Source organism: Dendropsophus ebraccatus, chromosome 12 (assembly GCF_027789765.1).
Source record: "Dendropsophus ebraccatus isolate aDenEbr1 chromosome 12, aDenEbr1.pat, whole genome shotgun sequence".
NCBI lineage: Eukaryota > Metazoa > Chordata > Amphibia > Anura > Hylidae > Dendropsophus > Dendropsophus ebraccatus.
The window spans coordinates 32,113,645-32,141,594 of NC_091465.1; the positions used below are offsets into that span (position 1 = coordinate 32,113,645).

The window sequence follows — 27,950 nt, forward strand, 5'->3', positions numbered from 1 at the left end:
ATTGTTTTGCTGGGATCAAATGGAATAAAAGATTATAGTAACGATCGCAATGACAATCATAGTAAAGCTCGTAACTAACGACCATTGTTCTGTGTAATAATATGGTGACCGATTTCAGGTTAACGATTAACAATCTTGTTTGCGATCGTTTATCGTTAGTTGTTAATCGTTAAAAATTGCTCCGTGTAAAAGGACCCTAACACATCCCAGTGCCATCTCATGTCTAGATCAGAGACGCACACCACCCGGCCGTCCATAGGATTTAAAAGAAATTGTGCTTCAGCAGAAGAAGCCACCTTCTTCCATTGCGGCATGGCCCAGGTCTGAGGCTCACATGCTCATCGTCTGAGCTTTTGATGGTGTGTACAGGGGTCAACACTCTGCAGCTATACAGCCCCATATACAGCAAGCTGTAGAGTACTGTGTGACCTGACACCTTATTATCATAGTCAGCAGGAACTTCCTCAGCAATTTGTTCTCCTGTAGAATATGACTGGAGGGGCTAGCTTTCACCCACGTGCATCAATGAGCCTTGGATATGTATACCCCTAGCACCACTCTTGTCCATTTTGCTGCCTAATATTTCCTATACCTTGACAGGTGCCATTGCAATGATAATCCCATCATTCATGTCACCTATCAATGCTGTATATATATAAACAATGTATCTTCTTCATAGTGGACACAATTAGGTGCATACTACGTCACAGCCGGTGGAATAAGACAATGGGTCTTCTAATGGAGGATGTCCTATACAGTATGGTCTCCAGCCAAGAGTTGCTAAGGAACAGGCTGCTAGAAGGGAGAAGGGGGATGTTATTGTAGGCAGTGCTCCACTTTGTCAGGCCAGAGTTGCGGAACACCCTTCGGTGTCCCAGCAACCAGAGAAGCAGCTTCTACAAGAAAGAAAAATGACTTCCTGCAGTGAGTGGAGCTGTCACTGTCATGCAGGTGAAGCCAGGTTAGTGCTCGTGGGCATGCAATCCCCAAAATAAGAAACGCATATGGTGGGGATAGGCCGGGACTGGCACTGAGGATGCAGGAATGCTGCAAATATAGTCAGGGTTAAAAGAAGAACAAAGTATCTGCACGTAGTATCTCTATATACTACACTGTATATATATATAGTGTAGTATATTCTGCACATAGTATCTCTATATACTACACTATATATCTATAGTGTAGTATATTCTGCACATAGTATCTCTATATACTACACTATATATCTATAGTGTAGTATATTCTGCACATAGTATCTCTATATACTACACTATATATCTACAGTGTAGTATATTCTGCACATAGTACCTCTATATACTACACTATATATCTACAGTGTGGTATATTCTGCACATAGTACCTCTATATACTACACTATATATCTCTAGTGTAGTATATTCTGCACATAGTACCTCTATATACTACACTATATATCTACAGTGTAGTATATTCTGCACATAGTATCTCTATATACTACATTATATATCTATAGTGTAGTATATTCTGCACATAGTATCTCTATATACTACACTATATATCTACAGTGTAGTATATTCTGCACATAGTATCTCTATATACTACAATATATATCTATAGTGTGGTATATTCTGCACATAGTATCTCTATATACTACACTGTATATCTATAGTGTAGTATATTCTGCACATAGTATCTCTATATACTACACTGTATATCTACAGTGTAGTATATTCTGCACATAGTACCTCTATATACTACACTATATATCTACAGTGTAGTATATTATGCACATAGTATCTCTATATACTACACTATATATCTATAGTGTAGTATATTCTGCACATAGTATCTCTATATACTACACTGTATATCCACAGTGTAGTATATTCTGCACATAGTATCTCTATATACTACACTATATATCTATAGTGTAGTATATTCTGCACATAGTATCTCTATATACTACACTATATATCTCTAGTGCAGTCATTCAGCACTTGGTATATGTTTCTATATATATATATATATATATATATATATATATATATACATATATATATATATATATATTCAGCACATCTTGATACATTAGACTCTTAATGTGAATACAATGGGTACAAACTAGGCTTGAGAATGTAGAGCAGGGGCCCCCAACTTGTGGCCCTCCAGCTTTTGTAAAACTACAGCAACCATCATTCCCTGACAGGAGAGAGAACCGTATGTTGGAGACCACTGATGCAGTGTGTCAGCTCTTGTGATAAGTAATATATAATGCTCCGTCCATTAACCAATTTATGTCTTGTCATATTTTACCGAACAAAAACATGTACTGTGGGGTAAAATGCTGTTTCAATAGTAAAAATGAATAAAAAATTAAAGAATTGTTAACTCTATGAATATTCTATTAAATGTACCTTTATTATTTGCTTTCTTACATGAGGCTATGTTCACACTACGTAAAAAACACGGCCGTATTTCATAACAACGCCTGTATTTGCTCAAATACGGCTGTTGTTATGAAATACGGCTGTGTTTTTTACGTAGTGTGAACCTGGCCTGAGGTTGCAAAAAGATAATGTGAAAGCAATAAATCTCATGTGGGGATTTTGTAATAGGATTCTGCATTGTAACATTGTATTGTATTGTGCCCTAGAGACCGAAACTGTATAACCTCTGTTTGTAAACAGGTGCGATACAATGGTGGAAGGCGCTGCTGTCCCTTATTATGGCAGGCAAAGCATCTCGGAAAAGTTACAATTGCCAGATATTGCTATAAGGCCCACATCTTATACACATTGGGGGAGATTTATCAAACATGGTGTAAAGTGAAACTGGCTCAGTTGCCCCTAACAACCAATCAGATTCCATCTTTCATTTTCCAAAGAGTCTGTGAGGAATGTAAGGTGGAATCTGATTGGTTGCTAGGAGCAACTGAGACAGTCTCACTTTACGCCATGTTTGATAAATCTCCCCCATTATACATATACATATGGGGGATTCAATCAAGTGTGATTGAGTAATTTTCTTAAGGCATAAGTCAAGTTTTCCTTATGGGTGGGTGATGGGGTGGGGGTTGGTATCGCAGCAAGGTGTGGAGGAGGCATGGCCCTTGTCTGATTTATCTTGATTAATGTTTGTTAGCAGGGTTAAATCATGGTGAAAATCTATGCCAGCTCCATGCGCTTCTTAGTAAATACGGGGTGGGGCGGAGATTTTGCAAGTACGCAATAAAGTGCTGATAAATTCCTCCCATAATTGAAAAGAATCATAAAAGTTAAAGGAACACCCTGAGTAAAACGGGTACACTGATATGCTTAGAGTAGGGGATGAGGGGGCACATGACCCAGTGGTTCTTTATTTAAAGTGTCACTGTCACCGTACAAAACTTTTGACATGTCAGAGAGACATGGCAAAAGTTTTGATCGGACCGGGTTCAAACCCGTACCACTGTAGCGCGTCCACTCCCGGCTCTAAGTCACGTGATCAGTCGGACTGATTAGTTGGGTTCCATAGAGTTCCATTATAAGTCTGACTTATCACGTGACTCAGATCTGGGAGAGGATGCGCTACGGCGTGTCTTCTCCCGGCTCTATCTCCCGACTGGTACAGGTTTGAACACTCAGACCCAGATAGATCAAGACATTTGACATGTCTTTATGACATGTCAAAACTTTTGTGAAATGACAGTGACCCTTTAATGTTCTCTAATATTTTACATATGGCGTTATATATGATACACGTGCAGGAATTCCGTTACTGACAATCCTATTACCTACTGGTATTATCAGTATTGTTTTCTTTAGCAATAGCCATGATAATAATAAACCAGGTTAGAAAAGCAGAAGACAGATTCCTTTCCACTTCCCCCTAGGTCTGGCAAAGCAGAAAGCTTATGATTAGAGATGAGCGAACCTGGAGCATGCTCGAGTCCAGCCGAACTCGAACTTTCGGCATTTGATTAGCGGTGGCTGCTGAAGTTGGATAAAGCCCTAAGGCTATGTGGAAAACATGGATATAGTCATTGGCTGTATCCATGTTTTCCAGACAACCTTGGAGCTTTATCCAAGTTCAGCAGCCCCCGCTAATTAAATGCTGATCATTCGAGTTCGGCTGGACTCGAACCCGAACCCGGTTCGCTCATCTCTACTTATGATGTTTGGCTATTATACCAGATCTGTTTCTCTTCCATTTACAGAATATAAGCTGCCATAAAAAATGACAAAACCTGTGGTGCTTGTGGATAGACAGATAAAACGCAAAAGTATTGTATATACAGGCTCTGTATACAAGACAAGGACGTGTTTCTAGCTGAGAAAGGCAAAAACCAGCCGAAATGTGTCCTTGTCTTGTATGGAGAGTCTGTATATATGTAAATAAATAGTTTTCAGAAAGTTTGGTGAGTAGCGGGAATACTTAATAAAAAGTGATAGGGCAGTGTAAAAATTCCCACTATCAGGCTATGTTCACACAACATATATTTTTGTAAAACCACAAAAATATACGTTACCTTGCCATCTATGGGATCCCGGCCGAAGTGTATACACATAGTATACGCTCCGGCCGGGATACCTAGCTGCGCCGCAAACAACTGACATGTCAGTTTTCTGCAGCCGTTATTCATTGAATAGCGGCCGCAGAAAGCCGTCAGTGCACACTGTGGAGAGAGCGGCTCCGGCACAGATGCGCCCGCATCAGAACTCTGCGCCACTAAAGATCATCCGGCCGGTACTGCAGTACCGGCCGAGTGATCTTTTCAGAGACCCGCAGTTCTGTGACCCGGCCGGGTCACGGAACAGCTGATCTCATACATTGTGTGAACATAGCCTCATATATTACATTGGTCCTTACTCTTAGCATGTTTTTTCTTTGGAGTTCAAAGGTGAATAGGCACTCTGTAGATGTGTAGGTGCAGCTAAAGCCTCCCATACACAATAGATATGTGTTGTCTGAGTCCACCAATTTGAGAGGACCAGCTTACCATCTAATGTGGATAGGGACCCCTAATGTGGGTGTGACATGTCTGATGCTTTTTGTTTTCTGGGAGATACACCACTGCCATAGGTGCCCTACAGTAGCAAGTTCTTGTACGGGTGGTATTACATGGGATGCTTTTTGGCGATTAACGATAAATAATCTCAAATGACCGCTATGACAAAAGATCTTAAATCGTTCACCCAATTACACAGGGCGAGGATCATTACTTACGGCCGTTCTTGTGCTCGTCCTTTCCTGGCTGATAGACTAGGGAACGACCGAACGATGTTTGAATGATTTGTGAACAATCAACAATGAAAATAGGTTCAGATTCTATCAAACGATCAACGATTTCTCATTGGTCGTTTAATCGTTGCCTGCTATTACACAGAACGATTATCGTTTAAAGCTGAACAATTTTTTTGAACGATAATGTGTACAGAGAATAATGTCTTCAAATGAAAATACTCTTTTAAACTATGGCAAGCAATGAGTAAAGTCCTCTTCAGCACATCAGCACATCTTCCTCTTTGTTAAAAGCTCAGTTGACAGCATAGGTGCATAGTTTTTTTATTTATTTTTTTTATTTCAGTGGGTCTAAAATCTTAAATTTCACGAATTTTCAGATTACCTCTTTGATACGAAGCAGAAATCTTCTTAGCCTTTCCTTTGTACTGGGATAATATCCCCTATATAAAGAAAATTCCTGTGGAACAAAGGGATGACCCTGGAGCCTGCTCCATTTTTTTGGTTTCTATTAATAGACCCCTGAAAAAGAAATCTGATTTGTGTGAGAAAACCGGAGTGTTTTACATCTCAGTCTGTCAGAGAAGCCTAAGGTGTGGATGTGATACGAGGAAACTGCTCAGCCACCTCTTTCCTGTGATCATATGACACCTTTATTAGGGGCATTGTACCTGCAGCTTCTTAGGTTTTGGTATTTATATTACTGCCAGAGTCTATTCTTACAGCCGCTAAGCTTCATATACGTTCAATTACGTATTCAGTCAATTGTATTTAAACAGCGGTATTAGAAGAATAAATAGGGAATACAGCAGGAAAGATTTAGACTCTTTTAGATATACTTTTTGGCGGAGTTTAAAGGGAATGTGTCATGACTTACTGTTTTAATCAAGTTGGTTTTTTTTTAAATGTGAAATATGTTTTGTTAAGAATTTTTGATCATCTTGTAACCTGAATCAAAATCATCCATACTTGACAACAGTCCCAATTTAGGTGAGACAATCCCATCAACCAGACCTTAAGAGACAAGGTTCACAGAAATCCTGCCTATTCCTGACACTTAAAGGATTATTATGACCATATAACATTTTTAATCTGTTGCTGGAACCACTGTGAAAAAAAAAATCTTAGTGTAATATCATCCAGTCCCTCACCACTTCCTACTTCCAAGACAGACTATTTTATTTTAGTTGCTGGTACATTATTATGGAGGCAGCCATCTTGGCTGAGCTGTTTTTAACAAAATTTACTGATTTTCTTTATAAAAAGCAGAATAGACTGTTAAAGTCCCTTTTCAAGTTTAGGCTATGTTCACTCAATGTAAGTTTTGTATTAACCACAGCCGTTGTTGCTGATTTGCAACAACGGCCGTGATTAATACAAAACTTACGTTGTACTGCAGTCAGAGGGAATCCCGGCCGGAGTGTATACACATAATATACGCTCCGGCCGCAATCCCTGCCGGCCGCACAAAAAACTTACATGTCAGTTTTGTGTGGCCATCATTCATTGAATAGCGGCGGCACAAGCCTGACAGGTGACACAATGGAGAGTGCAGCTCTGGTCGTACTCTCCATTGTGTTCAATAGTGAATTTAAATGTGGGCGCACACGGATGCGCCCATATCCCAATTGAATAGAATTGAACTTTATCGGGCCAGTTTTGTAGTACCAGGTCACAGAATGGCCGGTGTCATACGCTGTGTGAACCTGGTCTTATGGTGTAATTTTCTAGGCATGCTCTGTGATCTGTACAATGTCATTCTTCAGGGAGGGGGTGGCTGAGCAGTGAGCTTTAGCTATGGTCTTATCTTTATAATGGTGTCATCTTTCAGTATACACCTAACTGTGATGATAGGGAGGACACTCTGGTAAATGATGAAAATTGCAACATCTCGGAAATTTTTTTAAATACAGATCACAAAATCGGTAATTTCAAAATAATGTCCCCGAAAATTCTTAAAAAATAGGTGTAACATTAAAACTCAATGGTTTGTGTCGTTCACCTGCAAAATAGGTCAACCAGTGTGGGCAAGCCAAGCAGTGAAGTTGTTGTGGCTTTTTGCCAATTATTTGGGGTATAATAATCAGTACTGACAAAATATAAATTAGCAAACCGAGTCCTGGCCAACAGCAAGTTTTCACATCCCTCCATTGTATGAGGACACATAAGGTAATTTCATAACCCAAGCGCTATATGAAATTTCATCCAAAAAAGTAACACAAATACTTCTCGCTGCTCAGTTTATGTGCAGGGGATCTGCTTCTGCCAAGTGCAAAATGTTCCTTCAGATTAGAAAGTTATGAGCCATCGTCTGCTTTTCATTTTCATTCATGCCAGCAGCTTTTTTTTTTTTAATAACTAACTTGGCATGTAGGTTCTCTAGTTTCCAGTATAGGTAGATTGGATTTCATCCAGTTCATTGTCTTTTATGTTGTATTCACACTTGCCCTTTTCTGGGTATACAATGACCTGCAAAGGAGCAGAACAAGAAAGCAACTAAAACTGAGATCATTCCACCAGAAGAAACACAACCCTGCTGGCAGTACCAGCGTGTGAAAAATCACATGTAAGTAAAGGTGGAGCAGGCTTTGGTGGCTTGTGCTTCTCCATCTATTGTTCAGCCTAATTAAAGAACATTTCCACCTAATGTAAAAAAAAATCATAAATCCTGTATAACTTACGGCAAGGTCCTATTTGACTTTCTATAAAAGAGCTTCTATGACATTACATTGGCTGTCCTTCCGTAGGGAGGAAACCCTTTCACACTACCCAAACCAGAATTTTATCCAAAAAGAAGTTACCCATCTGTAGACCTCTGTTTTAGGTTCTTGCCCCTCGTCAGTACAGAGCAGCATATTGGATAACTAGTAGTACCTTTTACGTAGTTCAGGCAAGAATAGTTGGTCAGCTATCTAGACGTATGTGTCTTTTAGTGCTTTTGGTTTTGCTCCTGGAAGGTTGTTTTTACTAGATGAGAGCAGAGTTTGTAATTAATTAATTTATTTATTTTAATGGAGCATTGCCTGAAAGTAAGTCTTGTGCACCACCTTCAGGAGAAACAGTAACCTTCTTGAGGTCTAGAGGACCAGTGCTCTGCTCTGTACTGATGAGGGGTAAGATCCCTGAAACAGCTGCCCACAGATTGGTGACTCTTTTGGACTTTTGAAGGTAACTCTGGTTTTGCTAGTATGGGATAGTTTTCTTCCTTTTTGTAGGGAAGCTAATTTGAATATTTTTTTCCCTGTGTAGCATGGGAAAAAAGTACTCATTGAAAAAGTTATGCTCTATCAACACTATAGGGGATGTCTAGTGAATCAGTAGAGGTCTGACTGTTTGTTTCCTGTAAATGGATGGAGTGGAAGCATACATGTACCACCAGTCTCTGTGGTGCTTCTACACATCACCAAGAACTGCTGTTCCATTCATCTAGAGGATATTCCTTTTTTGGATCCACAGGGGTCCCAGCAGTCGGGCTCCCTCCAATCCACTAATTATCGCCTATCCTTTCTATAAATTATATAGCAGCTTGTAATAGCTATACTTTCTCCCTCGCCTTGATCCCTCCTGTCATATGTTTTATTATTGCTCCTAGAAGGTTGCTTTTCTAGATGAGAGCAGATTTTCATTTTTTTTTCCTTAGGGAGCATTGCCTAAAGGAAGTCTTCTGCACCACCTTAAGGAGAAACAGTAACCTTCTTGAGGTATAGATTACCAGTACTCTGCTCTGCACTGATGAGGGGTAACAGCCCTGAAACAACTGTCCACAGATTGGTGACTCTTTTAGACTTTTGGAGGAAACTCTGGTTTGGCTAGTATGTGATAGTTTTCTGCCTCTCGCATGAGAGCTGATTTGCATATGTTTTCCTATGGAGCATGGGAAAAAAAGTACTTGTTTAAAAAGTTATGCTCTATCCACAAGATAGGGGATGTCTAATGGATCAGTGGAGGTCTGACTGCTTGGTTCCTCCAAATGGATGGAGTGGAAGCACGCAGGCACCACCAGTCTCTATGGGGCTTCTAAACTTCTTACCAAGAACTTACCAAGATACTTCTCTGGATCAGCAGGGGTCCCAGCAGTCGGTCTCCCACCAATCCACTAGTTATCGGTTATCCTCTCTGTAAGTTATATAGCAGCTTGTAATAGCTATACTTTCCCCCTCGCCTTGATCTCTCCTGTGATATGTTTAATTATTGCAATGTTCATTGGTGAAACAATAGTTTGCACAATTTAATCTTCATTATTGTTATGACAGTCAGAGGTGGTATATCCATAACAGTGTACTAACTGGGCAGTGCTTACGTGTAGGCAAACAAAGGGTAGGAGCATAATGGTAATTGTTCTGTCACTACAACAGTACTTTTCTAAAATGCTCTTAATACTTCATTCCCCCTCAGATAACAACATAGTAAAATGACCTACTTTTACTAAACAGACCTGGAATCTGCCAATATGCAGCTGAAGGAGAGTCCATCTGAGCCGAGGGAGGAGAGCGAACAGCAACAACTGAATGATACATCAAAACATCCTTCAGAGCCAGTGGAAATCAAAAAACATGAAAGACAAAGCAATACAAAGAACGCCATAGAAGAAGCAACACCATCTGCGGCCAACAATGACAAACATGAGTGGACAGAAAATAATCGATCACAGGAAAAAAGCCATGAGGAATCAACAAGCCATACTGTGAAGGCTTCTAGGTCTTCAAGGAAAGCACCTTCTACAGCAAGAAAGAGAAGGAAACCCCAGCCCGGCTCCAACTCACAGATTTTACCAGGTACGTTCAAAGCTGCATTTCTTTTATATCAATAGTCAAAAAAATTAGATTTTTTTTTGGTTGTAGAAGTTCTGAGTGATATTTCACAGACATGGTGTCTTCAAGATGGTTCCCAGTTTTGAACTTGTCTGAGGTTTTGGGAAAAGGAACTGTGACCAAGTCCATAAAATGGGTACAGCCAAGGTTTTTTTTCTGATCAGAAATGGTGGATTGGCATTGTACCAAGTGAAAGGAACTCTTCAAATCTGATGATTAGTGGAGGACCCTGTTCCAAATCAACCATCAATATTACTCGATTGTTTAAAAATTCAATATAACGATCGAAAATTAGCGATTATTTGTCCGTTTAATAACACTCAACCATCAAATGCCAAATGAAAAATCATTCATTTTTATTTTTCAGCATGTTGAAAAATTATCGTTGGTAGTTCGCCGATCGATTGCATATCTGTTTGTGTAATAAGTCGTTCCCCGATAAAGCATGTTGTTTGGGTCGTCCAGAGGAACGATTAGAGACCGTTAAAAATGTAATAACGATTGTTCATAACAGTAATCTGTGAATGTAATATCCCTGAGAATCATTTGCTACTAAAATCGCTAGGTTTCACTAGCGATCGATCGTTACAGCAAATCTTTATACAGTAATCGCCGGCTGAAGTGATGGCCCTACAGTAGTGAGATGTTCCATAGTCGATACTGGGAATCGTGAATCCACAATGTTGTTGGTTGCATTAGAAACCCTTCTGCTGGAGTGACTTTTAAAAAACTTTTTTATGCATTAATGTACAATGACTACATAACCTAAAATGGAAACTTCCAGATTAAACCTTATGCAGGCACTGTCTAGCAGAAAATACAGGGATATTTCAGCCCACTAAATTAAGATGGCTGCTGTGATTCAAAATAGAGGCTAAAAATGGCCATACACCTCCCATCCGGCACCCATCCTCCCCACACACAGGAACGTTCAGCACGGCCAATTGTTTCTGTATTCTCTAGGAAAGGGTAAGAGCTCTCTGGCTGCGGCTTATATCCCGAAACAAATGGATCAGGAGGTGATTTTCACCCCTGACTCCTATCAACACCAACGCCATCTATCTGTCAAAGGTTGTTTATGAGAGCCCCATACACTTTAGATTGACCTACTGCTCACGATCAAAGTCTTTGGTGTATGGGGACCTTAAAGGAGACCTGTCACCCCCCGTGCCAGGGTGACAGGCTCCCGACCCCCCGTTAGAGCCCCCTATACTCACGTGATCCCGCCGGGTCCCGCTTCCTGAGCTGGTCAGGTCACGGAGATATCAGCTCCTGAAACCCGGCTCACGCGCTGACAGCAGAGTCAGACGCCCATAGAGAATGAATGGGGAGTCCGATGCTCCATCATTCTCTATGGGCATCGTACTCTTCTGTCAGCGCACGCGCCGGGCTTCGGGAGCTGATATCTCCGTGACCCGACCGGCTCAGGAAGCGGGACCCGGCGGGATCACATGAGTATAGGCGGCTCTAACGGGGGTCGGGAGCTTGTCACCCCGGCACGGGGGGTGACAGGTCCTCTTTAATACTTGGGATATATACAACATTGAATATATCCTATTACTTCCTCAGTGTACAATAGTACAAAGTTATAGGGTTCAGGGGTGCAACTGTGACCAGGCCCATAAACCAGAGGGGACCCGAACCCTCGGTAATGATTCCCGCTGTCTGCCCGCTCCGTGCAGCGGGCGGATCCAGCGAGAGGACCGCCTGGAAAACTGGGATACAGCCATAGCCATAGGCTGTATCCCAGTTTTCCAGGCTTTCCTCCCGCTGTATCCACCCACTCCACGGAGCGGGCAGACAGCGGGAATCTGCTGCTGAGCGTTCCGGTTCATACGAACCCGAACCTCGGCAGGTTCGGACCATCCCTAGATGAGTTCAAATAAACCACTGAATTGTTCATCTTAAAGTGCTGCTCCCCGTCCATCCATCTATTATCTATCTATCTATCTATCTATTATCTATCTATCTATCTATCTATCTATCTATTATCTATCTATTATCTATCTCCTATCTATCTTCTATCTATCTATCTATTATCTATCTCCTATCTATCTATCTCCTATCTATCTATCTCCTATCTATCTATCTATCTATCTATCTATCTATCTATCTCCTATCTATCTATCTATCTATCTATCTATCTATCTATCTATCTATCTCCTATCTATCTATCTATCTATCTATTATCTATCTATTATCTATCTCCTATCTATCTTCTATCTATCTATCTATCTATCTTTATATGTATAGGAACCCAAGCCAAGCATTTCATTGGAGCCCGTGAACCTTTTGCATATTTTTACTTCATGTTTCCTTCTTCTCTCCTTGCAATGGACTCTGAAAGAATTGTATTTTACACCGATTCAAAAGTTGATAAAGATTCTCCTTCAATTTATAGAACTCCCATAGACACACAGTGACATACAGAACTCCTGAAATATAAATCCTATTGTTTTACACCTAAGGGTCTATTAAAAGCCAGGGATTATAATCTGAGCTTCGCCACACCATGAAGTGTTAAAGGAAAAGAAACCCGCTAATCAGCTTTCAGCAAGTAAAGCTGGTTATTACTAAGTCCCCTGATTAAATAGAAAGAGAAGTGCGCTGTTCTTCCTCATTACACTGCAAGGTGAGTCACGGCGGCACTACTGGAGCTCGCTCTGTAATGCCCTAGGTATATCTATTTTTAAACACTGCTGCTTGACATCTACATTTCCGGATTGGCATGCAGCCTTATTGCATCGGGTTGTACTACAAGGAATAGGATTGGATTTGATATGATCTCTGCTCACACTTATGATCTGTAACAACAACTCTATAAAATATACATTTCTGGTATCATCTCTGTGCTATGTGGTTATATTGAAGAGGGGAAGTTATATGTCCCATCTGTAGGATTTAACTACTGCAATGAATTGTAATGTGTGCAGGTATGGTGGTCGGCTTAGGTTGTTATTATACTATACTAGTACCTGATGATTTATGTAGTCTCTCAGCTATTCTGACGTGTGTGTTTTAGCACATACTTGCATGACAAGGGGATTGTAGATGTGCTTGGCATGGCATATAATACACCCATATGCTTGACTACCCCCACCCCACCTACAAATAAGATTACAAATAGGGATGGTCCGAATCGTGTTCGGTTCGGGTTCGTACTAACCCGAACTCTCGGTAATGATTCCCGCTGTCTGCCGGCTCCGTGGAGAGGGTGGATAAAGCGTGAGGACCACCTGGAAAACTGGGATACAGCCATAGCCATAGGCTGTATCCCAGTTTTCCAGGCGGTCCTCCCGCTGTATCCACCCTCTCCACGGAGCGGGCAGACAGCGTGAATCTGATGCCGAGCGTTCGGGTTCGTACGAACCCGAACCTCGGCAGTTTCGGACCATCCCTAATTACAAATAATGGCCACAGCAACCTCTTTATTAAATAGATTGTTCACAAAAATTCAAAGCAACTGATGTCAGAGATTTGTATTTTACTTCTATTAAAAAATCTCACGTTTTATAGTACTTATCAGTTGCTGTATGTCCTGCAGGAAATGTTAATATTTCTAGTCTAGAGAGCAGGAGAGGTTTTCCGTGGGGATTTCCTACTGCTCTGGACAGTTCCTGACATGGACAGAGGTGGCAGCAGAGAGCACCATGTCACCATGGAGTGCATCCAACGTTCTGCCTCCAGGATTGTTGTAGAATCTTCCCTCCAGGACTCCCCTGACAGGAGCAACACATCTCTACACTACTTATAGGATAGAGGCAATTTTGATTGAATCATAACTGAGCTTAGGCAGAACAGACGTAGGTGGAGATCAGGCTGCCAGATGACTTACTGGATTGTGTGAGAAAATATTACTTTACTGAAAGAGTAGCAGGTGCTTGGAACAAACTTCCAGCAGAGGTGGTTGATAAATCTACAATAACAGAATGTAAACTGGCCTGGGATAAACATATATCTATCCTGAGATAATAAGAAGGGAAATACTAACAGGGCAGACTAGATGGACCCAGTGGTCTTTTTCTGCCGACAATCTTCAATGTTTCTATGTATACTGCATTTTGTGGCTTGCTATGTACAGTAATGCATAAAAGCTGCAGAAGCCAAAGGGTTAAAAAAACATCAATAATTTATAACTAAATACATGCATTTCAAAAACAAAATGCCCCCAAAGGCTGCCATTACCATCTGTCTCCAGACTACTATGTCAGCACAGAAAAAAAAAAAAAAACTTGAACTTGTCATCAGCAGTTTTAATATAAACCTTTTTCTGTCTGTATAATGGTTATCCGGCTATAAAACTTTAATCCTGCCACGTGCATCAGGGTGGTGTCCCTGCATCCCAGAGCCACTGAGCATGTCCTGTATATCTGCTTCACACAGCTCTGTACCCACCTCTTGCTGGTGATTGACATTCTCCCTGCATCCAAAATGGGGAATGCAAACATTTTTTGATAGTAGGTTTAACCCTTTTAAGTCAATTCATAGGCTAATCATACTGACAACCACAGCACCCCCACAATAACAGCCACAATTTCCCACAAAATGAATGTCCCGTAGTTGAGATCCATAAGGCTAGATATTAAAGAAGTCAGGCAAAAATTTTAATTAAAATATTGTATTGCCCCCCCCCCCCCCCCCAAAGTTATACAAGTAATCAATACACACAGGAAATGCTTATAAAGTGCTTTTTTCCCTGCACTTACTACTGCATCAAGGCTTCACTTCCTGGATAACATGGTGATGTCACGACTCCCAGAGCTGTGCGGCTGCTGGAGAGGATGATGGCAGGGGGATGCTCAGTGTCCCTCCAGTGCCCTGTGTCCCTCAGTGTCCCCCTGCCAGCATCCTCTCTAGCAGCCACAGCCCGCACAGCTCTGAGAGTCGGGTCGTGACATCACCATGTTATCCAGGAAGTGACATCACCATGTTATCCAGGAAGTAAAGTCTTGATGCAGTAGTAAGTGCAGGGAAAAAAAAAACACTATGTGCATTTCCCATAATAAGTGTACATTGGGGATTTGTATAACCTTTCCAGGGCAATACAATACAATTTTCGCTGGACTTCTCCCTTAACTGCAAGATACATTGGAGTAAACAGGAGTATAGTAGTGATGAGCAAATACTGTTCAATCGAAAAGATATTCGATCGAATAGTAAGGTATTCGATCTATCAAATATTATCGAATAGTTCGCAGAATGTTCGATAAGCGTTCTAATCCCCCAGCTTCCAGTTTTTAACTCCAAGTGGTCAAATATATGTTTTTCAATAATCGAATACTTGTTCCCATAGACTTTAATGGGATAGAATATTTGATCGAATAGTCGAATATTCGGGAGATATTCTTACGAATATTGAATATTCGAATATTTCACTATTCACTCATCACTAGAGTATAGTAGTACATAAGAGAAACAGAATTTACATTGCCCGCAGCATGGGAGTAAGCATTAGCAGCAGATTTTATTGTAGGATCAGAGGAAAGATAAGGTTATTTGCACTAGATGATATCATTTTCTTGTCACATTATGGTAGTATCATTCAGTTCGTCTATGAGTATAATTTGGATACTGTGGTACTAGTAAAGGTAGAATTATTTGGTCACTGTATTTTTTTTCTATGTACTGTTGTTAGGAATATGACTTTGCGCTCTTCGGTCCATGCTGGGCGGTCGAGGAAGCGCTGAGTTTGTCTGTGTTTTTCTTTTTACTCTGTCTGAATTGAGTTGTATTTGCCAGCCACACCCGCTTTTCCTGGCAGACTCCTGGCAGTGCAGGGGTTACTGCTCTGCTTGATCTTCTCAGCTGAACTTGCTGCTGGGATCAGGGCTGGTCCAATCATCTGCTGGACTTAGTCTCTGATCCCAGATAAAAAGCAGCAAGTTTCTCCCTTCCCTGCTGACTATTAGAGTTCACTCGCCTGCTCAGCTCCCTGTTTAGTTACTCTGATCTCTGTATTCTGGACCTTCTGCATCTGACCTCGACTATTCTCCTTTTTGCTGTTTTTGTACTTTGCCGCCCGACTGTTGCTGACCTGGTTTGTCTGACACCTCTTATTGTGTTTTGTTTGTCTGTCCGTGCTTTGTGTGTCGCACCTATTCAGTGTAGGGACCGACTCCGTGGTTGTCCGGGCCGTTTAGGGCCGTCCGTGGCAATTAGGCAGGGTCAGTGGGTGGGGTCAGCTCAGGGCTCACTGTGCGTGTCTTGTCAGACTGCCTTTGCCATACTGACCATAACAACTGTATGATGGTATTACTTGGTCACTGATAGTAATGTTAGCAGTAATATTCAGTCTCTATATGGCGATCAGTCACTGCATGGAGGTAATAAAATATGGAATAGGTTACTGTTTAGTGGTATTATTTAGTCACTTCATGTTGGTATTATTTAGTCACCGTTTGCCAGTATTGTTTGGATACTGTATATAATATTATCAGGCTATGGCACTATAAAAGTCATGGAATGGTGATAATGTCCAGTCATGATATTTTACAATTACTGATCAGCAAACTACCCAAGATTCATTTTAGGAGGTTTAACAAGAATTGGCCATCAAATTCTAAGTTGCCTTGTTGGACCATACAGTAAATATATACAGATATAGCCAGTGGTAGCTATATCATTGGTGCATTACATATATGCTATTATATCCTACACTATTAGTGTGGGACATCTTGGAAAAAAAAAGCTGGGGTATCAAGTCCTACTGTTAGTAGATTCCCTGGGCCAAGCGTTCAAGAAATAAGAGCAATAAGCTGTGCTGCTACTGCTTACTGTAAATGACTGGGGATACCTGTCAAAATGAAAGGTGTCCCTGTTCCTCTGTTTGGTGATATGGCACCCTTCAAGCTCCTGCAGCCTCTAGTGATCACAAAATGTTTGCATAGGAAAACACCATTGAGACCATCAAACAGTTAGCCGCCTGACATGGTAATCTTAACAGGAGTCTGTGCTCCTGCATTTGAACCACTTAAGTAAATCACAAAAAGAGTACAATTCACTATCACTATTGGCTATATTAAGTCATGTATAGTAGTATTATTTATATGTTGCTTGGTAGGATTATTAAGTCAATACATGATGGTAATATTTGGTCACTGTATGGTGGTTTAGTTTTGTTACTGTTTGGTGGTATTCAGTTTGGGTCTGAGTGTTCAGACCATGACCGATCATGAGAACAAGACGGGAGATTGTATTTGTATAGTGGTATTATTTGTTCAGTGTGTGGTGGTATTTGTTTCTGCATAGAGCTATTATTCAGTTACTGTATGGTGGTGTTGTTTGGTCGTTTGTGGTGGTATGAGTCAGGTACTACATAGTGCTACCTTTGGTATGTTGATAATATTCAGTTACTATAAATTGATATTGTTCATCTACTGTATGGTAATTTATAGTCACTTAACTCCTTAATGTCCCATGATGTACCTTGTATGTCATGGTGGTGCATGGGGTGGGGATTAGAGAGGGGACATGTCAGGACCCTGCTTTGAACAGCGCTGCTCCCAGGTGCTGCCAGCAGCCGGGGATCACCTCTATTAATCGGCGCAGGCTGCTCACTGCGCCGACTTATTAACAGCTGCATTTAAATGCTCTTAAAAGCACATCCCTGGTGTCTAGTGAGTCAAGTAATTGAGGAGTGATCAGTTCTTCTGCCCAAGCCGGACAACAATGCTGATCCCAGCTGAGCAACTACATTGCTCTGGGCTCCATCAGCCCAAAGTAATGTATCACTAATCTCATTGATCAGTGTATATATATACAGCATTGACCTCTATGAGAGATCAGTGCTGTGTTTATAGAGGTCGCCCAGGGGGACTTCTAGTAAACTGTAAAAAAAAAAAAAAGACTAAAAATGTTTTTTTTTTTTTTTTTTTTTTTTTAATTCATAAAAAAAACCCTCCCCTAATAAAAGTTTGAATCACCACTTTTTCCCATCTTATAAATAAAAAAAATAAAATAACGAAACATATTTGGTATCGCCACGTGTTTAGTGGCCCAATCTATTTAATTATCACATTCCTAATCACGTGCGGTAAACTGCATAAGTGCAAGAAAAATGCCAAAGTGCAAAATTGACAATTTTTGGTCACATCAAATCCAGAAAAAAATGTGATTAAAAAGTGATCAAAAGGTGGAATATATGGGGGAGATTTATCAAACTAGTGTAAATTAGAAGTGGCTCAGTTGCCCCTAGTAACCAATCAGATTCCACCTTTCATTTTCCAAAGAGTCTGTGAGGAATGAAAGGTGGAATCTGATTGGTTGCTAGGGGCCACTGAGACAGTCTCACTTTACACCATGTTTGATAAATCTCTCCCTATGTGTTTGGCATATAGCAGCTATATACTGGCATGTATACTTTGTAGATTTGCATATAATTTTTCCCACGATAACATGCTCAGAATCATTGCATTATATCTAGGATGCAGTCATCACTGCCATTGCCTTCACCAATACCAGTATTTGTCTGGTGTTGACATAAGCATCAGCTCTGAGGGTGAATAGTGATATGTGTATTAACAAGCTGGCACAGACAGATATGGCGGTTGATAAATAACTCTTCTGTAGACTTTTTGTTCTCCCTACAGATGAATGGCTTCTACAATTTGGCATTTACCTTATCACGTGTCTTACCCAAACAGCTGGACCGGAGACGACAGATACACAACCCGGAGAGGCATCGAAAATGGAAACAACCACTGTCCAACAGAAGAAGCCGGAAGATCCACGCGGTCCGGGACCTTTCTTTTACTTTGGCGGTGGTAACGGAGCACAATTGTAAGTAACTTATTTGTCATCTATAGCTCGCAGCTCAATATTTCTAGCAAAGGAGATAGCTCTAGAGCATAATAGATATATATATATATATAGATAGATAGATAATAGAGGAGATAGATAGATAATAGATAGATAGATATGTAGTAATATAGGCAGCACCACACAAAAAGTAAAGCATAGAATGCCAGCAGACGGATCTCAGACCAAGGATCAAAGTTCAGCTAGATAGATAGATAGATAGATAATTAATAGAGGAGATAGATAGATAATAGATAGATAGATAATAGATAGACAGACAGACACAGGAGATCAAAAATAGCACATAGTCTCTATTGAAGTGTCTATATATTGCATACAAAGCATTATATATATTATTATTATTATTACTATTGCAACACTTCATCTCCCCTGATCTACCTAATCTTGATCCTTCTTTATAAATATATGTATTTAGCGCTATTGTAACATACAGTGCATAGAAAGGAGGGTGATAGTAAAAGCATGAAGATGTATCCTCCACCTAAGGCAACTAAAATAAGTGATCCCAATTTGATGTCGCCATAACTTCTTGTTTCAAGGTTTCTCAGGTAAATGGGTCTGAACAATATAAATGAGTCTTTGCTTTGTGACGCAGGTTTTTCTACATAACTATTCTAAGCTGTGCCTAAAATTGCTAGCTTTCATTCATTTGCAAAATATATCGCGAGTTAATGCTTTGCAAATGGAATTTATGGAGAGCGGCGACCTTTGAGCACAACGCACAATCGACATTTACAGTTTTTTTTTGAGGAACGGTAATGATAGGTTGCGGAGGGTCAATACTGCATGAAGTTGGATTTCGCTAAGAGTACTGGGCGAGGTCAGCTGTCGGGGTCACACACAAACATTTTCAATTGTTACAGCTGGAAAAAATTTAAATGTCATTTCTATCATTGTGTGGTTAGGGACATCTTTATAATAAGGCTCTGGAGTGGATCTATCAGTATAAGGCTGGGTGCAAACATAAAATAATGGTCAGTATTTGGAGCCCAAATCAGTATGAGATCGGCCGTTCTGTGACCCGGCCGTGTCACAGAACGTCCGGTGTCGGAGAAGATCATCCCTGCCGGATGATCTTCATTTTTGTTGAATTGGGATGTGGGCGCACCTGTCGGAGCCGCACGCTCCATTGTGTGAACTGACATGTCTGCGTGGCCGCTATTCAATGAATAGCGGCCGCACAAAACTGACATGTCAGTTTTTAATGCAGCCAGCTGGAATCCCGGCCAGAGCGTACACTATGTGTATACACTCTGGCCAGGATTCCATTCATGCACATACAACGTATCTTCTGCATAAATCATGGCCGTTGTTGCAAATTGCAACAACTGCCCTTATTTATGCAAAGGATACGTTGTTTGAACATGGTCTTATACTAGAAAGATTTGCCAACTCCTGGTTAGGCTGGGTTCACACTACATTTTTGCGTAGTGTGAACCCCATTTTTTTTCATCTGTTTTTGAAAAAACAGATGCATTTGTGTGCATTCGTTTTGATCCGTATTTCCATTTAAAAAAATGGATCAAGACGCATCTTTTTTTTTCTCTAACATGCATAAAAAAAAGTCGGCTACGTTTTTGTGTACGTAAAAATAAAAAATGGATGTGTTTTGATTAGAGATGAGCGAACCTGGAGCATGCTCGAGTCGATCCGAACACAAACTTTCGGCATTTGACTAGCTGTGGCTGCTGAACTTGGATAAAGCCCTAAGGCTATGTGGGAATCATGGATATAGTCATTGGCTGTATCCATGTTTTCCAGACAACCTTAGAGCTTTATCCAAGTTCAGCAGCCCCAGCTAATCAAATACCGAACCTTCGGGTTCGGATCGACTCGAACCCGAACCCGGTTCGCTCATCTCTAGTTTTGATCCTTTTTTTTAACAATGAAAGGTAATGTAAAAACAGGTCAAAATGGATGCAAACAAATGCATCTTTTTTTTTCATCTGTTTTATTGCAAAAACAGATGAAATAAAAATGGATTGCAAAAACGTAGTGTGAACCCAGCCTTATAGTTAAAATACAGATCACAGTTCTATGTGTAAACCTGGCCTCACATGCTGTCCTGTTAGGGAAATATACAGTATGCTTAGGTATAAATGATACAAAAATACCCTTTATAAAGCATACGTCTTATGCGTATGAGGCTGATAATTATAAGGAGAGCCCTGACGCCTCTTCTCTCCACCTTTCCGGCTGTTGATTGACAGCAGCCTATGTAAACTATACTACCTCATGTGACAGATGGGAGGAGGTTGCATTGTGCATTCATGATCATAGGGCAGACCCTATGTGGGATGGTACCCTGTAAGATAATGCTTTGTTAGCATGGTAGCATATGGTATACAAAGATACAGTTTACACCCATACCATACCTTACTAGCTCCATAAAGCTTAGTTACAAGCCACTATAATTACCGTGCTATACACTGTAAGCCGACCCTTCCTGCTCTCTATAGATCGCTTTTCTGCAGTCTCCTCATTCTCATCACAGTAAAAGTTGACACCAGTAAATAAATAACAGGATTACATCATTCACAGTAGGTAATAAAACAATACACCATGACCTTTGCACAGGTCACAGAGCATGCCTAGAAAAGTCGCCTATGGAAATGAGTTTATTGTGCCATGGGGCTTGCTGTAAATCAATAAGGCTGATTCCATAACAAGGCTTCATTCTCAGGTTTAAGGATGTGAAATTGTCTGCACACCATGTGCACATAATACCAGCAAATATATATAATGTGTGTGTGTATATCTATCTATCTATCTATTAATTATAAGTAATATAATATAATATAGTATATGCCAGTAATAAATATATATATATATATATATATATATATATATATATATATATATATATATATATATATATGTATAATATAATATAACCAATAATACCACCATGCAATGACCAAATTCTGGTTGGATATCAGTACTACGCTGACACTCCGCAGGGTACAGACACACTGTAGACCTTACAGTAGATTAAACAGTTACATCAAGTGACTAACAGGTGACATATTCTCTAATCGGTGCCATTCACTTTTCTATATTCTCTTCGACCCAGGTCTCAGTATTCACTTTTCACTGTTCTCCTCCAAAAATCCCAGCCACCCAGTGCCCAAACAATTATGTCCTCACTAGTGATGATTGAATAGATATTCGATCGAATAGTGAGATATTTGAATATTCGATATTCGTATGAATATCCCGCGAATATTTGATAAATATTCCATATGCGTTCAAATCCCCCAGCTTCCGTTTTTACTCTCCAAATGGTCAAATAAATGTTTTTCACTAATTGAATACTTGTTCCCATAGACTTTAATGGGATCGAATATTCGATCGAATATTCAAATATTCGCGGGATATTCGTACGAATATTGAATATTCGAATATCTCACTATTCGCTCATCACTAGTCGTCACAAAGTTATACTGACTCCTAAGAGCCCCTTTTAGTAATGTTGACTCTTAAGTGACTTGAGACTTAAGACTTAAAGACGATGACCCTCTCAGCGTGGACAGGCAGGTTCCCTCATGTGTAGTCACACCTCTGGTGGTTTTGCAGTGGACAGTTATGTAGACAAACAGCAGCAGATCAGGTAGAGGAGGGCTCTGGTCAGCGGTCACTTTAGGCCTGCAGTTTATGAGACACCAATGCTGGGCCACTGTGTGGACCTGTATTGGCACCATGATGTCATCATGTACCGTCATTGTCATGTATAACATTGATAGCTTTCATGCAGCTAAATATAGTTTTAGGCCCTGTTCACACAACGTAAGTTCCACAGTAATCAAGGCTGTTGTAGCAACGGCCGTGATTAGTACTGAACTTACATTGTGATGCAGACTGAGGGAATCCCGGCTGGACAGGGCCGTATTTACCACTAGGCACCCGTGGTCTGGTGCCTAGGGCAGCACCTTACAGGGGGGCAGCACCAGGGAGCAGGGGGAAAAACTACTTTTTTTTTTTTTTTTAGTTTTTATTTTTTGTCTCCCACCTCCTGGTCAGACTTGCCAGTAAATCTGGAGTTCTGATGTGGGCGCACACATCAGTGCTCAGGGGCACTAAAGATCATCCGACCAGTACTGCAGTACCGCCTGGGATGATCTTTTCTGAGACCAGCCATTCCATGTCCTGGCCAGGTCATGGAACGGCCAGTCTCATACCATGTGTGACCGTAGCCTTATACTGTATATTAAAAGGAACCTGACACCCCCCGTGCCGGGGTGAATGCCGCCAGACCCCCCGCTAGAGCCCCGGATACTTACCCCATCTCGCCAAGTCCCGTTCCTGGAGCCGGTCCCGGGATGGAGATATCTTTGTTCGAAGCCCAGCGCACACGCTGCATAGATGAGTTCGACGCACATAGAGACCGGGACCGGCTCCAGGAACGGGACTTGGCGAGATGGGGTAAGTATCCGGGGCTCTAGCGAGGGGTCTTGCAGCCTTCACGCCTGCACGAGGGGTGACAGGTTCTATTTAAGAATAAGAAGAATTTTTTGCTCTTGTGTATTAATTTTGGGAACAACCAATAATGCTTTTTTGCATGAATGTTTGAGTAACAGGTAGAGATGAGCGAACCTGGAGCATGCTCGAGTCCATCCGAACCCGAACTTTCGGCATTTGATTAGCGGTGGCTGCTGAAGTTGGATAAAGCCCTAAGGCTATGTGGAAATCATGGATATAGTCATTGGCTGTATCCATGTTTTCCAGACAACCTTAGAGCTTTATCCAAGTTCAGCAGCCCCTGCTAATCAAATGCCGAACGATCGTGGTTCAGATGGACTCGAACCCGAATCCGGTTTGCTCATCTCTAGTAACAGGACCACACATGAGCACCTACTATCCATCCCATTGAATGTTTTAGGATTCATTGTTTTGGTTACAGTGTCAAGGTGAATACTTCTTTTCTCAAAGGCATAGTCATTTGTCGTATTCGCTTGACTTTAATCATATTTTCAACAGACACACTTTATTAGGTAACTGTCTATGTGTCAAAGTCTCTTAACTGTAAAACATGCAATAAAACAGGAAGACAAACAGAAACTGTGAGTAATTAAAGGGCGCCCTCTGCTGGTGAACTTGAGAACCTGGTGTCGATTGTGAAGAATGTCCGCTCTCACTACAGGACATAGTAACCTAAGGACAAGCTTGAACTTAAGAATTTTTGCATGTAATGTATTACGGGAGCCAAAACTTTTTACTGTTTAGATCCATTCCCAGTGTTGACCATGAGGAGTTCTAAATGAATGCCTCAGTGGGTTACTGAAATGCTCTGTTGGGTATTGTTCACTAAGCATGCATGCTACATATTGAATTGACAAGTAACACTATATTAGATGGACCATATCAGCAAAGTCATCACTTTTAAAACTTTCAGCCTCTTTAATTAAGCATCCATATAAAATGTCAAGGTAAAGCGGTACTCCTGTTATTAAATTTATTTTCATATCAACTAGTGTTAAAAAGTTATAAAGTTATTAAAGTTATAAAGATTTCAGTACTTATCATCTGCTGTATGTCCTGCAGGAAGTGGTGTATTATTTCCAGTGTGACATAGTGCTCTCTGGTGCCACCTCTGTCCATGACAGGAACTGGCCAGAGCAGGAGAGGTTTTTTGTATTTGGACTTGCTACTGTCATCAGTAAAACACAACTAAATTAAATACATTTGTAATTGCTGTAATCGTCCAGACCCATAGATGCTCTTGAAAACCAACAGAGGTGTCTATGCCCCCCTCAGTTATCATATTTGCAGTTAGAAATATACTGTTCTCATGCAGGGGCCAATCTTATGCTTTGACCCAATCTGAGCTCCACTCTATCAGCTAAGCGCTCTGAGGCCCAGTCTATCAGCTCAGCACTCTAAGGCCCAGTCTATCAGCTCAGCACTCTAAGGCCCAGTCTATCAGCTCAGCGCTCTAAAACCCAGTCTATCAGCTCAGCACTCTAAGGCACAGTCTACCAGCTCAGCACTCTCAGGCACAGTCTATCAGCTCAGCGCTCTAAAACCCAGTCTATCAGCTCAGCACTCTAAGGCCCAGTCTACCAGCTCAGCACTCTCAGGCACAGTCTATAAGCTCAGTGCTCTCAAGCCCAGTCTATAAGCTGAGCACTCTGAGGCCCAGTCTATCAGCTCAGCGCTCTCAGGCCCAGTCTATAAGCTGAGCACTAGGCCCCGTCTATTAGCTCAGCGCTCTGAGGCCCAGTTTATCAACTCATTGCTCTCTCCTCTCAGGTCCAGTCTATCAGCTCAGTGCTCCGTATCAGGCCAATGCTTCTATGTAATCTGTGAGTGAGAAAAAGGAAAAAGCAGACTCACAGCGTATCTCCTCATGGTAATTAAGTAAATAAGTTTCTATATATATGGCATATATTACTTTGCAGGGATTTTACAAAGTAAACAACAAAGGTATCAATCTCGCGTCTCTATTTGGCATGTTCACTAGGGCATATTCTCATTGGGTGGATGAAAATATGATTGGTTAGAGGTGTATATTTCCATCTACCAGCATTCAAAAGAGCATTATTCTTGTTTACATAGTTTCTATTACAAAATCTAAAGTAGCAGTGGTATTTTTTTTAAAGCAACTGTACCCACAATCTGCCCCTCCAAACCATTTGTACCTTCGGACAACTGCTTTAATCCAAGATCTTTCCTGGGGTCCGTTCGGCAGGTGATGCAGTCATTGTCCTAAAAAACTACTTTTAAACTTGCAGCCCCCTGTTCCCTAGGCCTGTGACGCCTCTTTGTTCCTCCTCCATGCCCCATTCATCATTAGGAATGCCCCAGGCAGGATTTCTCCTAATCATCACTTGTCTAAACACTGCACATGTGCTGAATCATTAAGGCCCATGTGCAGTGTTCAGACAAGTGATGAATAGAAGAAATCCTGCCCAGGGACATTCCTAATGATGAGGAGAGCGGTGAGAAGGAACAGAGAGGCGTCGCAGGCCTAGGGAACAGAAACTCTAGGTCATGCCAGTATGACACAGGGCTGCAAGTTTAAAGGTTGCTTTTTTTAAGGACTATGACTGCATCACCTGCCGTACTGACCCCAGGATAGATTTTGGATTAAGAGCAGCTGTCTGGTGGAACAAGCGGTTTGGGGGGGAGGGGGGCAGATTGTGGGTACAGAGTCGCTTTAAGTAGTTGTACAGCCACAAAGAAACTCTGTACTTTATGTTCATCTAGGCATCTGGGCAGTCTTTTTCTTGCAAGCAGTCACAGGTGTGGGCGGTAGTCCTCTCTGGGCGTGATTCGCTGTGCTTTCTGCACTGGTCCTAAGCTATAGCCTGGCCTCTCTGTGACAAAGGAAGCGACGGCACTGTGAGAGGCGTGATTACAGCAGATTACAGCCCACCACCTATGACTACTTCGACTACAAAGACCATACCTCCCAAGTTTTTGGATGGCCAAAGAGGGTCACTTGTGGTTTAGATTGAGAAAATTTTACAAACATCTTTATACTTTTTAATTCAAGGCAGCCCCCCCCCCCCCCGCCCGAGCGATATGGGCAAAAAATAAAATCTCAATTTTTTTTTTTATTATTTTGAGACAATTCTTGATTTAAATCTCGATTCTCTATTTTTATGTTAAATAAGCAGAAAAAAATACATCAAGACACAGATGAAGCAGTACTGGCAGCTGTACTTGAATGAGCTGAAAAATTGCATTTCAGCATTATATCCCTGTTCCCCCACATTCCCCCTACAAGATTATCATGCCCCCTGCTCTCCTCACATTCCCTGTAATATCACCATGCCCATAGAGCCCCTCACATTACCCATACAAGAACTCCAGCACTTCCAGTTCCCCCCATTCAACATGATTAATGCCTCAGCTGAGTATCCTATCCTGGGACCTGACAGCAGTCTAAACTGCAGGGACCTCAGAGCAATAGTCAGGGAGAGAAGATCCAGGACAGGCACAGTGCAGCATCGCAGTGTGTATGGGACAGCACTATAGATAACAGTGTGCGCCGTGCGGTGACCAGATTTTTTAACTTTGAGAGCGTCAAAACAAACAACAATCTGCAACTTCTGACCTCTGACCTCAGGAGCCGGAGAAGAGCCATAAAACGGGCTGCTCTGTTAACTCTTTCAGTACTGCAGAATGTAGAGTATTACTGTGCATCACTTACATTCTGCAATACAGAAAGAGTTAACAGCAGAGTAGAACATTACTTTTATGCCTCTTCTCCTGCTCTTGCACTATGCTGAGGTCAGAGGTTGGTTCGGCAGTGCAGAGAAGACATAATATAGCGTCCCCGCTGCTGTTAACTTTTTCTTTTCTACAGTGTGTAAGTGATGCAGAGTATAATAACTCTGCATTATTGAAAGGGTTAACAGCAGGAGACACTATATCTTATGTGATGTGAATACCTGTGAATACGAGGCTTCCAGTGCCTCCTCAGTGCTTCTCATGAGGCAACAGACAGGAAACACGGCTGGGCACTGAGCCGTAACTAGTTGTAATGATAAGGACACAGGACGCTGACGCCGCCCCCCTCAAGGGCTGTGTTATCTGCCGCCTGAGGCGAAGACTTCACTTCGCCTCATGGCAGATACGGGCCTAATTCAAGGAAGCAATCACACATCCAGGATCTGCTGCAGATTGATGCATTTAGTTACATTGATATCTGCAAATCTGCAGCAGATCCAGTACATGTAACTGCATCCTTAGGTCCCATTCACATCAGATCAATTGTCTGTAATATATAATTAAAGGGGTAGTGCGGCGCTAAACATCTATTCACAAAATAACACACATCACAAAGTTATACAACTTTGTAATGTGTGTTATGTATGTGAATGGCCCCCTTCCCCGTGTCCCCCCCCCCACCCACCCACGCTAGACCCAGAAGTGTGGTGCATTATACTTATAGCATTCGCATTGACCCCTGGCCGCCATCTTGTGACAATAACATCATCTTTGGGAGGCCGGCCGGACCGCTCCAGCTGTCTCTCATGCCGGCCCCCCTCTGCCGGGTCATCAGCTGCACACATGACACATGTATAACTTTGTAATGTGTGTTATTTTGTGAATAAATGTTTAGTGCCGCACTGCCCCTTTAAGGACCCGTAACTGCGGACAGGATTATCAATGTGT

At 41.4% G+C, this 27,950-nt stretch overlaps 1 protein-coding gene across 14 annotated transcripts in view; it reads left to right on the top strand.

The window, feature by feature from the left end:
- The window catches only part of TTLL10 (tubulin tyrosine ligase like 10), an 85,579-nt gene that overhangs the window by 23,808 nt on the left and 33,821 nt on the right, over nucleotides 1-27,950 (top strand). For 6 of the 14 annotated variants that reach the window (XM_069947656.1, XM_069947659.1, XM_069947655.1 and 3 more), the window contains 2 exons: nucleotides 9,595-9,974; nucleotides 18,653-18,788. In XM_069947656.1, the coding sequence (XP_069803757.1) occupies nucleotides 9,650-9,974; nucleotides 18,653-18,788 (461 nt within the window). In that variant the 5' untranslated portion in view covers nucleotides 9,595-9,649. Of the gene's footprint in view, nucleotides 1-8,839; nucleotides 8,901-8,991; nucleotides 9,012-9,594; nucleotides 9,975-12,539; nucleotides 12,643-15,945; nucleotides 16,048-18,359; nucleotides 18,508-18,652; nucleotides 18,789-27,950 lie in introns of those variants that run through there. The other 8 variants (XM_069947657.1, XM_069947661.1, XM_069947660.1 and 5 more) reach the window with 7 other exon arrangements.